Source organism: Eptatretus burgeri, chromosome 18, assembly GCF_056783735.1.
Source record: "Eptatretus burgeri isolate ZD-2024b chromosome 18, Ebu_testis_v1, whole genome shotgun sequence".
NCBI lineage: Eukaryota > Metazoa > Chordata > Myxini > Myxiniformes > Myxinidae > Eptatretus > Eptatretus burgeri.
In genome coordinates this window covers 4,418,850-4,435,267 of record NC_140978.1, presented here as the reverse complement: position 1 = coordinate 4,435,267, position 16,418 = coordinate 4,418,850, and the positions used below count along the sequence as shown (strand labels likewise).

The window sequence follows — 16,418 nt, the reverse complement described above, 5'->3', positions numbered from 1 at the left end:
TCCTCCCAAGGCAGGCTCAAAGTATCCGTGTGTGTGTGTGTGTGTGTGTGTGTGTGTGTGTGTGTGTGTGTGTGTGTGTGTGTGTGCGTGCGTGCGTGCGTGCGTGCGTGCGTGCGTGCGTGTGTGTGTGTGTGTCATTCATTAGTATCTGCACATGCAGGTTTCAGAATGTGGAATGGAGTCCTCCGAGGGCATGCTCAAAGTATCCACCTTCATTTCAGTAAGGGGTCACGATTCATGGACCAAGCTGTGAAGTTTTCAAAGTTTTGTGCCGAGAGCTCTCTTCAGGATCCTCGCTGAGCCCTGGACAGCTTCCAACTGTAGTTCATTTGTAATAATATTCCCAGGGATGGTTTTGAGCTCGCTTGTTCGAAGAACAGAAAGCTATAGTGATACCCCCGGCGTGAGCGTCCACATGAGAATGTTAAATTTTTTGTATTACGGAAAAACTCCTTGACGGATTTCGACGAAACTTGGTGGGGGGGGAGGTATGGTCCAAGGATCACGCCATTAGATTTTGGACTTGGTCCTCCTCCCTCCATAATATATACCTCCCCGGTATATATTATGTGATACTGGCCGTCCATCTGTCTGTCTGTCTGTCCATCCGTTCCTGTCCGCACTCGAACTCCCAAAGTTTTTAACTTTCACGTTTCATATTTGGTACATAGGTACAGACTGTGGAGCCGTTGTGTCACGACATACCTTTGTCATCTAAAGTGGTTGCCATGGCAACCAGGATGCTGTTTCCATCCGTTGCTGTCCCCACTCTAACTCCCAAAGTTTTCAACTTTCATGTTTCATATTTGGTACATAGGTACAGACTGTGGAGATGGTGTGTAGCGACATACGTTCATCATCTGAAGTGGTTGCCCTGGCAACCAGGATGCTGTTTTCCATGTAGTAGCACAACTCTGTATACACCTTGTTACTGATTACAATATACAAATACATAATTATTTTGCTTTATAATTATACTTCACTGCAATGCTTTATAAAAAATATTAATTATTAGACTCGTCTTTTAAAAACGATAAATGTATAAACAGGCGAGCATTGGGTGGCTTTGACACCAACTCTGGTTAATATCTCTGTGAGGTTCATTATCATCATTCCTGTAGCTCCAACTATCACCAGTACAACTTTGGCATTCTTCAGCTTCCAGGATCTTTTTACTTCATTTTTGAGGTTTTGGTGTTTGGTCATTTTCTTCATTATTCAGTCCAAGATCACTGGTAGTAACACCTCAATCAGCAATGCCTTCACTTTATACTGAAGTATGATATCTGGTTGTAATGCTTTGTTTTCAATGTTCACACTCACGAGGATCATCAGATCATGTCATCAATAATTCAATATTTTCAGTAATTGCTTTTGGTTCCCACAAATTCTCTGGATCTAGGACATCAAAGTTTTTGCAGATGTGCCAGCGGATTATTTTACAAACTTTGTCATAGTGTGTACAGCTGTTCTGACAGGAGGTGTGTGCGTGTGCATGGTCATTAAGCATAACATATTCTTTGCTAATGCCATCTCCACCCGTTTTATGTTTTTCCACCTCCTCAATCTATCTCCCTCCCCCCTTCCACCCACAACGTATAGCAATGTTTGAGGCATCGCTCCATTTTCCTGGTGTTTGACTTAGTGGTTAGGGTGGCATGGGATCTTAGGGTGCTGAGTGAGCCCCATTGGCTGCTGAATTAACCCCACCTGGTGTTGACTCAACCTATCATTCTTGAGGTCAGCAAAATGAGGACCAGTGTACTGGTATAGGGGCACCTCAGCCTCAACAAAATGATAGCTGCCATGCCCAAGAAGGTGGTGTGTGTGTCTCTCTCTCTCTCTCTACCCCCCCCCCACCCTGAATAATATCCCCATCAGTGAAGTGATGGGTTGTATTTGCTGGTATGGACTATAAGAGTACAGTAATTTTTCTTTAAAAGGTAATGTGCCTCTAAGTCCTTGCCCAGAAATGGGGGGTGGGGGGGGTGGTGAATTGTAAATTTGAAAGGAGGAGGTTTAGAGGGTAAAAAAAGATCATGGTTTGATCGGTTGAAGAGCTGGAGGGAAGAATGAGAGAGGATGTGGAAGGGGGAGAGGGGAAAAGAGGAATGAATAAGGTGAGCAGTGACCCTGAAGAGATTGCTTCACGAGAAGGGGTTGATGGTCGACCAAGCCCTGCAGAAATTTGGGGAGTGGGGATGACAAAGCACAGAAAGAGGAGAGGGTGGAAGATCAGAAAGGATGTGTTTGGACTGACCACCAACCTGTCAACAGTGATAGACCATCGACTCAGCTTCATCGCGGGAGATTCCACTTATCTTAAAGGCCTTGGGTTCGACGGCCTCAAGTTGGGCAATATATGAGGCAAGAGATCCAGCCCAGAGGGGAGAGCAGTACTCGATCAAGATGCAGATGAAAGCCTTGGAGGTTGATAGTTCAGGTGTGCCAAGGAAGGACTGTTGGTATTGCAAAGAAATGCAAAGCATTTCATCCTTGAGAAAATAAATATGAGAAATCAGATCAACATTGCCTCAAGGGAAGTGATGCCATTGACTTGAACGTAAATATTGGACCATCTGACTCAAAGGACTTTGCATATCAAGCAAATTTAAAGGTGACGTCATACTTGTACACAGCCACCTGACAAATGATGCAAAGGTTTGAATTTTTTATTATTATTATTATTATTATTGGGGGATGGGGGAAATAGGATTCAGTTCATTTTGGAGATACACAGATTGCTGTAATATGTTCTGCTTCCCAATTTTAAATGCGATGGTGAAAAGCAGCATGATTTTACAACACTCAATGGTTTGACATCCCAATCTCATTTGACAATCTCGATCACAGCGTAAACTTTCAATAAAATTTTAATCAAAAGGAAATTAACTCGCAGAGGGCAACTTCTGCAGTGTATGTTCAACTTAATCTTGAAACAGCATGCCAGAAATGGCTCATGATTTACTGATGCCTTGAAGGTCAGATTATTGGAGCAGAGAAGATATCGTTAATAAAAGGAATCGTTCCCATTATAACCGATGCATCATCCCTTGCTCTCAAGTAACCTGAACGTCCATTATTCATTTTGATTGCTTCCAAAGTAATCGAGAACCTGGAAGACATCGACTATTCTAAGAGCCATGAGCTTTCAATATTCTGAACAGCCCAAAACAGGTGATTTGCTCTTCCCAAAATATGTCTTCTTGATGTGGTTATGATGTCATAACCAGTCTCTATTTGTCGGTTGAGGCTGCCCCAATAATTCCACCCTTCAGAGAATGAACATGGTTGTTGGACAGCAAAATACAGGTTCTGCAAAGCTCAGTGTTACCCACTCCCATTCAGCACAGTCAAACCTATGACCCCAAAAGCATTTCAAATGTAAAATGGTCTTTAAAGGGGTCAAGAAAAGGGAACCCACAACCCAGCGGCCGATGCTGAGCTTTCAAGTCCATGCGTTGCTTCACACGAGTTTCAAGTTACACTTATTAACTGGAATGCATAAACCAAAACATTCGTTTCTCAACCACAAACTTCCATTCCTTCTACTGATGAATCAGAAAACAAATATAAACACATTTTTACCACTGCCATAACATAAACAAACACTGATATTTTTACCCATTGATTAAACAGGTTTTAAAACTGGATTATTCGCATCAACGCGGCTTGTTGGCTTGACAAACCGGCAAAGGTCACACAACGGTTCACTACCTACCTTAGAACCCTCCAACACCAAAATCAACCCTCATTAATTGATACATTAACATTTTTAACCCCACATGAATGAATATGATCAGCATCTTATATATTATTTCCGAGTTTGTGGTTTCGTGTCGCGCTATCTTCGACTTTGTTCTGCACTCGAGTAACGTGATATTCGGCTTACATTATCTCAAAGACCATATGAGGTGCATGGTACAAAAAAAGTAAATAAAATGGTTCTGAAACAGTGAAATTGTATTCCACTTACTGCATTAAAGTAAAATTACTACTGATACTCTGCATCAGTTCCTTTCTCAAACACACCCACCCCAACATGTCGCGCAGAGCGCGGGTTATGCTAGTTTAGATTAACTCCCTAAATAAATACAATATAGTCCATGAGCCAGTCAGGTTGGTCGGTTCCATCTGGGGGGAATAATTCTCATAGTGATTTTTGGCAAGTTATACAAGCCTCGAGTTAGAAAATATGTGATAGCATTGCCTCAGTGGTAGCTTTTTGTGTGTTAGTCTGTTTATATGCCTACCCTTAAATAAGCTTTTTTGCAAAATGGCCAGTACAAGGGAAGAAATCCTACTTCAACTTAAAGGCCCAGTCACACCTTGACGTTTTAGCCAGCTTATGCCGATTTTTGAAAAATTTGTCTAAAACGCTGGCACACGTCGAATACGTTATGGGTAAGTTTTGGAAACATTGAGAGCACGCTGAAAAACACTGCCATACGTCGTAGTACGCTGGCTTTCATCGTTGTACTTTGCAGTTGTCTTCAAATTTTCCATGCTTGAAATTTTACGACTTATGCCAGCGTATGACTCACACGTTCCGCATAATGCTGGCCATAAGTTGTAGGTACGTTATGCGATCGTTGACACACGTCGACACATGTTACTTGTAAGTTAATCATAATTCGAAACACGACGAGGTAATGATTAGCGTACCCGAAACTTATTTCTAACCTATGAGTAACGTGTTGTAGGCACGTTATGCGATTGTTGACACACGTCACTTGCAAGTTTTTCATGAGTCAAAATACATCAAGGTAATGGTTAGTGTCAGTGTTCCAGACTGCCTGGTTTTTTTGTTTTTGTTTTTTTTATTTGGTATGACGGTGATGTTGACACTTCGATTTCTAGTGCGGTTATGATTTAAATCGTTGATCGGCAGCCTATTAATTATATTATAACTGCACTAGAAATCGAAGTGTCAACATCACTGTCATACCGAAGAAAAAAAAAAAAAAACAGGCAGTCTGGAACATTGACGCTAACCATTACCTCGACGCGTTTTGACTTACGAGTAACTTACAAGTAACTTTTGTCGACGTGAGCCAATGATCGCATATCATACGTACAACTTATTCCCATCGCATGCGGAACGTGTGAGGCATACGGCAAGTACGTCGGAAAAATTTTAACGTTTAAAATTACAAGACCTACTCCACTTACTACGACGTATGATAGCGTACTATTCACGTATACCAAACTTACCCATACCGTATTCGACGTGCGCCAGCGTTTTAGACGCATTTTTCAGAGGTCGGCATACGCTGGCAATATCGCCAAGGTGTGAGTGCGATGCAGACACTTCCATTTCTCCGGCGGTTATGATTTGAATCATTGTGCGGCAGCCTTTTAATAGGCTACGCCACGTGATCGTCAGCGATACGTGTAGCGCGCTATGCATAAGTTAGACTATCGTTGCGCATAGGTAGTGAACGCCGACAACAGGCTAAGCATTCGTTGGTATAAGTTATCTATAAGACAACAAAACGTTCTGTGTCCGTTACTAATATGTTATGCATACAACCAACTCGTTATGAATATGTCCGAATTTCAAAAAAACAAACATCAAAAGTTCAGCGTAAGCCTGCGTTTTACATACATTTTGATACGTTGCCATTGCTGGCTAAAACGTCAAGGTGTGACTGGGCCTTAACATTTTTTTATCAGTCAAACATTAACATTGAAATTTGTCTCACCTTTTGCTAAGATCATTTGCTTCTCAACAAAAAGTGCTAAACATGCCTAGGTTTAAAGGTGTGTCATTGGTGACACTTATATGTTGTTGTTGTTCGTCTTTCGGCTGCTCCCGTTAGGGGTCGCCACAGCGGATCATCCGTTATGATCCGCATACTGATTTGGCACTGGTTTTACGCCGGATGCCCTTCCTGGCGCAACCCTGGTCGCCTCTTACGACACAGGGATAAGGATTGGGTTTCGCCATGATTCCAGGCTGCCCTACACCCTCTCATAACGCAGCCCAGCGCAGAGCTCCCGTCCTCAAGCGATCCTCCAACCCAAGCCTCCAAGTAGCCAGATTACAGGCGCACGCCACTACGCCCGGTATTGGTGTCACTTATATATCAGTGTCTATTTCCTGTGTGATAAATCAAACCACCTTTAGAAAAGTATTTGTCTATCATTTACTGTGGAAAGTAAATAAAAGTTCTGGAACAATATAATTACGTGGGTGTTTCGCAAATTTATTTAGAAATCCAAAAATCTAAATTTCTTTTTTGAATGTTGTGTATTAGGATCAGTATAGCAGACAATGTTACTCCACCTGCCAAATGGAAAAAAAATACCTAATTTGGATGGATTTATGTATTTTGGTCAATGTCATGATATTTTCCCTGTTGTTATTGAAGGAGACTTTCCAATAATCAAACAAAGGTAAATGATAGCATGTTCATGAACAAGATTAATGTTTTTTTTCCCTGTAACTTCTCAAAAAAAATTACAAAATTTCAGGGATTTAGATACTCAATAATGCACATATGAATGTATCAAACATCCGTATTACACAATAGAAACCAATAAGACAGTAGCAAGATGGTTAATCATGTGCAATCTGATGAATGAGTCAAAGGTGAAAATGAAACACAATCTTCTGCTGTGGGGCATAAAATTACAGAATAGAAACACAAATGTGGTGTTCCACACTAACAAGGCTATTACCTCGGCCCAATGTGTTGCTGATAAACATATTGTCTAATGAACCAAAGATGGGTCCTTTATAGTTTCTAAGACATCTCTGATCATATGAACTCATTGTAAGTGATATAAAATGTTCAAGATGTACCTAAAAATCATAATCATGATCCAGTTCTTCAATATCCTCATCTAATCTTTCCCCATCGTCTGACTCAAAGATGGATGCCTGGTTCTCACAGTCTGGCAGTCTGCACATATCAATGCATTTCAGTCCGTTTGACAAACGCACACATTTTGGTAGTGAACACTTCCTTTTACAATTGCGGGCAAATAACATGAGCTACGTGCTGAAAATTTTTCAAGAAGATATAGCCTATAATAAGAGAGAACCATTGGTTTTAAATGGAATGTCTTCTTCTGTCTTACGCCGGTTTCAGAAAAGTTTATTTTGGGATGGGGTTACTAAATGGCTAATAACACACAAAAGGCTACCACCAATGCAATGCTATCACATAGTTTCTGACTATAGAGATGTATACCCTGTCAAAAATTATGAGCATTATTCCCTGCCATGATCTGCCATGATCTTTCCTGGGAAAGCCACATTTCCAACCTCGCCTCCAAAGCCAATCGACGACTGGGAATCCTCCGTCGTGCAAAGTCTTTCCTCGGCCCACCTGAGCTACTGACCACATACACAGCTTTCATCCGCAGCCTGATGGAGTACTGCTCCCCACTCTGGGCTGGTGCTCCTACCTCTCACCTTTCTCGGCTTCACGCTGTCGAAACCAGGGCATTTCGGATCATTGGCATCTCCCGCAATGAGGCTGAGTCTTTGGGCCACTCACTCTCTCACTGGAAGCAGGTCGGTGGTCTTTTTGTCTTCTACAGTCTCTTCGCCGGTCACGCCTCCCCAACCCTTGCTCTGTCTGCGATATGTCCCCACCATATTTCCGCAAGGCGCTCAAGGTCCCCCAACAACCTCTTTCTGGTAAAACTACCAACATCAAGAATCTCTGCTCACCTTCACTCTTTCATTCCTCTTTTTCCCAACATTTGGAATAAACTCCCTCTCTCTCTCTTCAATCCCATTCTTCCCTCCAGGCCTTCAAAACAGCAGTTCACCACCACCTATCATCCCCCATCCAAATCCTCAATCTTTTCTACCCACGTTAATCCACCCAAGCCCACCTCCTTCAAATTCCCTGCTTTCCTTCCTGAAAGTCCCTGTAGTGTCCATCTTGTATACCCCATGTTCCTCCCCCCATCCCTCTCCCTTACACAGATCTCCTAATGTCTCTGTTCACCACTGTTTTGTCCTTACCTCTCCCACCCCTCTTGTCTCATGCCCCCCTTGCGATGCATTGTATGTCAGCTCTCATACAAGCCTTGTCAATGTATTCAAAAAAATAAAAAATAACGGGGGAGGTTTAGCCTCATCTTTCATGAACCAGCTGATCAGGCTTGACGTTAACCCCCTCCCTCTCATATCACAATATTTTCAAAATCATAGTGATACATTAAAATGATTACAGTAAAGGTGGAGTACAAACTATCTCCCCTCACCCCACAAATACGAATGAATGATAGACGTTGGTCCTTTTTCATCATATCCAGCCAGCGTCACACATTTTACCAACAGTGGGTCAAAATTTCCTTCCGCCATTGGAAGAGTGGTCGTTGTATCTTTGATAAATATTTTTTTTTAGAAGAGGGGAAAAACATTATCAGTCTCCTGGTTGTGCACAGCGTTACAATACTGGACAAAACTATAAAAACTCAAACAAAAGCTTCAACAAACCAGATTTAAAATACTACAACCAGATAACTAAAGTCGTTTTATAGCAATATTATTTTTTCTCATAGTTATCTCTACCTGCCTCCATGTCCCTTTAATATGCAGCTTCTTTCAACCCAAAAAGTAGCAAGCACCCTTAAAAAGTAAGGTCGTTCCGATTAAACTTGCAGCTATAATACACTCACACAACACTCACTACCCCATTTACATGAGCAAATCGGCATTGGCACAAAAAACTAGAATACCATTTGATTGTTTGCAACTTCCCACACGTAATCCCAATGATAACAACAACACATTATAAAGTAAAAAATGTGTGCTAAATGGCTGTATAATACAAGAATGATTACTTTTGACGAACACATAGGTATTACATGTAATGATAAAAATTAAAACGATTGGCCCAAATGACAGTACTGATGTATACACATGGAAAAGAGTTAAGCATAACGGACTGCATGTTCCTGAATCGCAAAAACAGGAAAATGATTCAGAAATCGTTACATTTATTAACTGGAATGGCACTCAGTAAAGCGCGTGCCTCTGTCAGGCTGAACAGTTTATGTTTTGTACCTCATTGATAGGCCAGATCTGGATCCAGACCTGAACTAAAAATCAAATCGCCTTGTCTCGTCGTGTCACCTATCCAACTCATCCACCTTGTTTCGTTCAAATCTGTCCACAACTTTTTGAAATATTGTGCTATATATTGTTTTTTGGCCTCATCTCTCAATGGTGAAGAAAGACTTTTTAAAATGTTAAAAATTCTTCCATCCGGATCCGGATAAGAGAATTGGTGGCGTCTGTCTTTTCGTATCGGAGAATCCAAAGGGAATTGCCGCCATTCCTGGTGCATACCAGCCTTCGATTGTGCACGTCTCATCAGGAGGGTCCATTTTCTTAATCTGCACCTACGAATCTCAAAAGTGTTCTATTGGAGTTATATCAGGACTACTTACTGACAAGGCAATATTGTGATGATTGTTTCACAAGTCGGTAACTGCATGAGAACGGTGGTGTCTGGCATCATTGTCCACTCATCCAGGTCTTTTGAGAAATGGGTGGTTTTTGAAAATATGGAACATGAGCCAAAATGTCCCTTTCGTACTTCGACTGTCAGGGCACCCTGTGTAGTAACAAAGTTAAGTTTGCAATCATATGACAGGCAGCCTCATATCATAACGGATCCACCACCAAATGGGACAGACTACAATGTTCTTAGGTGTATGGACTGTGTTCGGTTGCCACCAAACCCAAGTTCTACCATCTGTCACATGCAGGACAAACAGACTCATCATACCAATGGATCTTCCTTCAAGGATGCAATATTCCAATGTTTCCATGTCCTGCACCAAGCCAAGTAAGCTGCTTTGTGTGTTGGGATGAGAAGAGGCCATCTTATCAGTCTTCACACTTTGTAAACTGCCACAAGAAGCCTATTCTGGAGAGTTCTCATGGTTAATCTCTGAAGGAGATTCAATTCATTGTGCAACGTTCTGCTTCTGTCAAAAGGAATACAGTACATCTGATAAGAGCTTCATTTTCTCTGTTAGAGGTTACCTTGAGTCTCGTCTTTAACATATAATTGGTACGTTGACATCTTCGGACCAATCTGCCAATAACGGTACGATAGAAGCCAAGTTCACAAACAATTTCAATGTAGGACATCCAAACGTAGTTCATTCCAACCAATAATTTGCCAACTTTGGGCTTCCCCAAGTCTTCTATGGGATAAAGTAACATCCCCACCAATGGAAGTATGCATCATCATCATTAGCTTCTCCAAATCTTAACCACGTGAAAGTTTGTTTTTTTCTCCAAGTTTATGCTGCTACCATGCTGCATTCGTTGGGTATGCAAAATTGCCTTGGCCTCGTGATGAATGGAAAACACCACCTGTGCATGGAATTCTTTCATTTATGTTTGAAAGAAAATTTTAATTATATTCAATACCCCCACCCCACAAACAGCACTATGTTTTAGGCTTGCTTAACGTCTTTCCATGTGTTTAACTTTGTGGCAAAATCTTCAGGCCTTGAAATTCAAGAGTTCCAGGTTCTACTGTCGCCCCGATTGATTTTATAAAGGAGATGAACAAAGACGACAGGTTCAACCATACACACATCTTTTGAGGATGAAGCAAAATTGAGTTAGATTGAAATAATAATATTTTGTTATATTAAAATCTTTTAAAAGGTACAGTGTTTAGAGCTGTGCCAGCCCAAGGCATTTACCCTTGAAAAAAAAAAAAAAACAGTACAAACTCCAAAAGCACAGAAGCAATGGCCCAACTCTTTCTCTCTCTCCTTCCTTCCTTCGATTGTTTCCGCACTACTTCCCACCATACATTCTTTCAATGTCGGGTCGGAAGCGAGAAGTCAACTCCTTGCGTTTGAGTTTGTAAGCGTCGGTCACGAGGCCACTCTCTGGCGTCCAAGGTTCAGATACCAGGAGAACTTTCTTGGGAATCTCAAACTTCTGCAGCTTTGCTAATAAGGCAAGTAGGAAGGGGTGCAGTGACAAAAAGGATGCAATTACATAATCATTAAGTCTTTGAAAATGAATATGTCTGGCATGCAATGAGAGGAAAGATTTCACAATCCTTTTGTACTGACTACAGCTCTCTGCATTCTGGATGTTTTGACATGGAGGCAGAAATCAGATGGTCTGTAGTTAAACTTGTGCGGTGTACTATCACATTTACATCAAGATATTCTTGCACTAGCCGTACAATACTGCAGCATTACGTACATGGTGCGGACGAACAATGTTCTTTCAGAAGCACCATTTTCCAAACCCTACCTATTCTTTCTTTACCAGAACCAAACTGTTGCCTTTTCACTGCAAATATAGCCTCAGACAATTTCATTTTGCTCCTTATTGGATAATTATAATGCCATGGAATGATTGATGGAAAACAATTAGCATTGGGTACAAATGCATTAACATTTAAGTTCCATTTCCAATGCACAGCTCACAATTTAAGATATTTAGTGAGCTGAATCAATCCACTCACAGCCGATGAAATGAAAACAAAAGTGGAAGGTGCTTCTGTAAGGTCAACACTGCGACAATATGATCATAGAACACAACTAGAAAACATCCCAAAATGCAAAGCTTGTCCACATCTGCTTCGTACTTGAACTAAACTTGACGAAAACGAGTTAAAAATAAAAATAATTGTACATTTTATTAATATATGTTCTCCATATTCTCATAATAAAGGTTTGTTGAAGATTTGATGACAAAAGCTCAATTGGTAAAAAAAATTATGGCCTGGACAGACGGACACACACACACACACACACACACACACACACACACACACACACACACACACACACACACACACACACGATTACAAAACCCCATCACCTGCTGCACAGGTGTAGTGGCTAATAAATATAGATTTCTCAGTTAACTCGACAATTAAGAACATTTGCACTTCAAGATAAGCATTCCAATGGAATGAGAAAAACATGGAACACTTGCATTACAATGAACTGACAAATGGATGCACAAGCACAATCTCAGGAATAGACTCAATGAACCATTCCATTGAGGTTTTGACATTCATGTCAATCACACAAGAAGTGTGGCAGACTCACAACAGTAAACAATTTATTTAACGCAACACACCTTTCTGAGCAGCTTCTTGCAGTGCTTGCAAGACGTCATTCTCAAGTTCAGATTTCGCACAGAGCTCCTGCCAAGACCCATCCAGGCACCTCGTCTTCGCGACTCCCAACAAGCCAGCTCGGTTAGGAACCACAAAGGCCACCACATAGGACTGCATACTGCATAAGCAAGAACCATGGATGGCAGGCTTCAGGTTGGACTGTTTGCCATTCCTTTCTAAGCACAATCTCAAGCTGCTTGGATCTCAGGTTGAAATCTCATGTACTGTAAAGTAATTATTGGTAAATGTACATCTCCTAATGTCCTTGCCCTGCATGTGACACTTGTATAAGGTCCTCCATAGATAATTGTGTATGTGTGTAGATAGATGGATAGATACATACATAACACACACACACACACACACACACACACACACACACACACACACACACACACACACACACACACAATAGCACACTAACCTGCTGGCATAGACACAGATATTGTCGACCAGAGGACATGTTTTGAGTGCAACTTCCACCTTTCCCAATGCCACATACTCCCCTGCCTGCAGCTTCACCAGGTCCTTCTTACGATCTGTGGAACATCAGCATTTACCTCAAAATGATTGATGCAAAGTACACCATTGCAAGGCATTAATACAGCAAACAACAACAAAAAAAACATTACAAACAACAAAACTACAACAATCAAACCATACCACACAATTTTTTTTTAATCAGGACTGCGACACATCCCCACAAATAATACACAAAGAACTTTGATGCAGGAGGAGGCCATTTGGCTTATCAATCCTGTGCGACATCAACACCACCTTAATTTGATCTAAGAATGTAACCAATTAAGTTAATAGTGTGGGGGTGGGGGAAGGGATGGTGGAGGAGGAGTGGGGCAAGCACAGATATCACCAGGGTGATATTTTATAAAAACACACACACACACACACACACACACACACACACACACACACACACACACACACACACACACACACACACACACACACACACACACACACACACTTCATAAAACGTAACTTGCTTCTACTGTACATTGGCGGCCCTGTGCTTCAAGTATTCACGGTTTTTGCGGCGCAAAAACCACCTTCCACCAACCGTGCATAAAGCACCTTTACGTATGCACGAGCCCCTGCCACCATCCCCCACAAACAAAGGTCACACTACCCAACCCTCCTCCATCTACCCACAACCCCTGCACAGCTACATACTTATGTGCAGCATGTCCTGGGTTTCATTCTGTCTTCTTGTCCTGCTGCCTTCATCGACCAACCCTAACCAATACTATCACCTGGGTCCCCCTTCTGTGCAGTCATCTGCATACCCTTCAGAGTGGTTCACTGGATTCTAACTCATCTTCGTCATCACATCAAAAGTTATGTCGTACCTAAAATAAAAATATACATCAGAGATGGGGAATCCCCCGCCATTGAATCAAAAAGGTCATACATATTCCAGATAATGAGGGAGGTGTCATCTCAAAAAAGTTCCGCAGGGGTGAGGAACGTAGTAACCAAAAATAATTGAAATCAGATAAGCGGTTTTCCATTTATTACAAAAAAAACATTTTTTTCCAAGATGGCCGCCCCAGTCGGCCATCTTGGATCCGGCCACGCCCAAAATCAATAGGGTTCTTCCTTTTCAGGTGGTCCATGTGTGACTCAAATTTCAAATCGATATGGCGATCAGTTTATGCGTTATCGCACTCACAGCTATAAATGTTGACGCCCGGACGGACGGACAGCCGGACGACCTGGGTGACAATATCCCCCTTCCGCCATGTGGCGGGGATAAAAATTGGACACTTTATCTGTTGTTTTTTTTATTTGTAAGCATTTTGAATGAAACTAATGATGTGCATTCATGTTCGTAAAATTAAATTATTTTCCCATATAAATCACAAACAGCCGGGAACCTATCCCTCTTTTTCGCATTGAAACTATGCCCTTGACATTCGCCGATTCGACGTTTGTGTCATTTTTCAAAAATATGTCCCCTGCGAATGTCGGGGTCTTATTTATGTACTCGCAAAATGTATTTTTGTGCCACAAATCCAACAAAGGGACTTGTTTATTTATTTTAAAACTTTTTGGAAAATCTTTTAAATTTCATTGTTCCAAGAAAATTTCACCAACATTTTAACACCACTTTTTACAAACCCACTTGGTGTCTTCTCCAGTCCCAACCCTTCCTTTTCCATACAACAGATCCTGTGTACATAAAGAGAGGTCTGTAAAATACAAATAATGGTTTTTCTAATGGAGCAATTTCTTTTGCAAAACGTCATTAACACTCGACAGTTACTACAAGGTAGAGGTGCGTATACGGCACTCACGGACGTGGTACATATGGGTAGATTTGGATCTGTGGGGACTCTCCATGGATGCGTGTGCATACCATGTCTGTTACGGGCACTGTGGTGGCAAAGTTTCATCCCATATCTTATGGAGGTTTTATCAGGTTTTCCTTTATTCTCGTGGCAGGAAAGCACACCCGGTAATGAATTGCTTCAGAAACAAAGGTTATATATGTTTCTCTTTGTGAGTTTCAAAGCAAAATATATTTGATAACACCCGATTTCTGAGCAGTTTGCCAAGTTAATGTGGTTTTTTTTTTTTAATTAACGAGCCAAACTTTTTTTTTTTTTCCAACCGTCACACGCAGTTGTTCATAAAGATTAACGTTAATGCACATCTCCTTGAAACGTCTATATAAATACAATGTTGCTTTTCAGTGAAAACTACTCGAGGTTTTTGGGTTGTATACGGTATGTATTGTAGTCAGAAATCACGCCGACTCCAAACTGCCGATTCTCGAAAAATTTCTGATATCGGCCAAGCACAAGTGTGTGTGTGTGTGTGTGTGTGTGTGTGTGTGTGTGTGTGTGTGTGTGTGTGTGTGTGTGTGTGTGTGTGTGTGTGTGTGTGTGTGTGTGTGTGTGTGTGTGTGTGTGTGTGTGTGTGTGTCATAAAGCATAACATATTCTGTCTGTCAACTACCCTGCCCCCACCCCCTCTCTTTGTCCCATCCATGCTCTACCCCCTCCCAATACAGTGCAGCACCCTCTTCACCCCCTCTCTCACTCTAACCTTCACATATCGAGACAGTGGTTATGTCCAGGCGGTGTTTATAGTATGTCCAGTAGAAAACGGATTTCAGACATTATTCGGTTTCCTTCTTCACTGTTTTTCGATGCAGAATCATTTTGATGAGACGGTATGAATCATAATTATCGCTCCACCACGCGTTTGTCTTCCCTTCCTCTCACCTCACACTTCCTTCCTTTCCTCCACCCCTCCTCACTCTCCCTCCCCCCCTCGCTCCCTTACTATTCTCATCAGCGAAGCGATGTGTAGCATTTGCTCGTACAAAATAAATATTCATAAAAATCAAATAAAAAACACAATATGCATGGAGCACTGACATAAATGACACACAATCCATGGCCAGTGTAGAAAAAAAACTAGAGTAATTAGATTGCACGCAGTCGACGGGTATGCCCCCGCTCTCCGCAACAAACACTTGAGTATTGACATATTTGACCCTTGACCTTTATCATATCTGGCCCAAAATCTAATCACTTAATTGCCCTGTCTTACTTTACCTTTTTACCAAGTTTGATGAAATTCTACAATTTGCTTCTTGAGTTATCACGTAAACGAAAATCTGGACGGACAGACGGACAACTCGGAAACATAATGCCTCCAGCACCCTTGGTGCGCAGGCATAAAAATTAAAAAAAAAAGACATGCAACACATCATGGCATGTGTGGGCAATGTATAAAACAAGAAATACTTACCACCTGCTATGTCATATAGACCATTCAGAATTCAAAAATTCTTCAAACCTATATTTAAAACTACTCAATGAGGGTACATTTTTTTATGTTAAAGGAAATGTGGTTCCATATTTTTGGACCTCCAAAACGAATATTATATTATGCTGAAAAGAAAGTGTTCTATGTTTTGGAAGATGCATCAGGGTTGAGGTTCTCATGCCATACTGATGATATTCAAAGTTAAAATCAAAGAGATTACAAAAATGATTTGGCATCTGTTTGTTAACACATTAGTACATGAAAACACTTTGTTGGTATTAAGAAATGTCGAAGATTCAGTAACTTCAAATGATGAAATATGTAATTGGTTTGTGGTAGTATGAGGTTATACAATATATAAAACAAATGACTAATTTTTAATGGTCTCCCCCCCCCACCCCCCCCTTTCTCAAACTTGACTGGAAGGTACTTCCCAAAACTAAACTGCAATAAGAACTACACCGGTACTTGGTCGAATGCATA

At 41.2% G+C, this 16,418-nt stretch overlaps 1 protein-coding gene across 6 annotated transcripts in view; it reads right to left on the bottom strand.

Moving 5' to 3' along the window:
- Nucleotides 1-2,656: 2,656 nt before the first annotated feature.
- The window catches only part of LOC147008501 (long-chain-fatty-acid--CoA ligase 4-like), a 70,159-nt gene continuing 56,397 nt past the window's right edge, over nucleotides 2,657-16,418 (bottom strand). For all 6 annotated transcript variants that reach the window (XM_085864261.1, XM_085864262.1, XM_085864259.1 and 3 more), the window contains 3 exons: nucleotides 12,562-12,676; nucleotides 12,098-12,255; nucleotides 2,657-10,947 (listed from right to left, as the gene is read on the bottom strand). In XM_085864261.1, coding sequence (XP_085720387.1) covers nucleotides 10,790-10,947; nucleotides 12,098-12,255; nucleotides 12,562-12,676 — 431 coding nt within the window. In that variant the 3' untranslated portion in view covers nucleotides 2,657-10,789. The remainder of the gene's footprint in view (nucleotides 10,948-12,097; nucleotides 12,256-12,561; nucleotides 12,677-16,418) is intronic.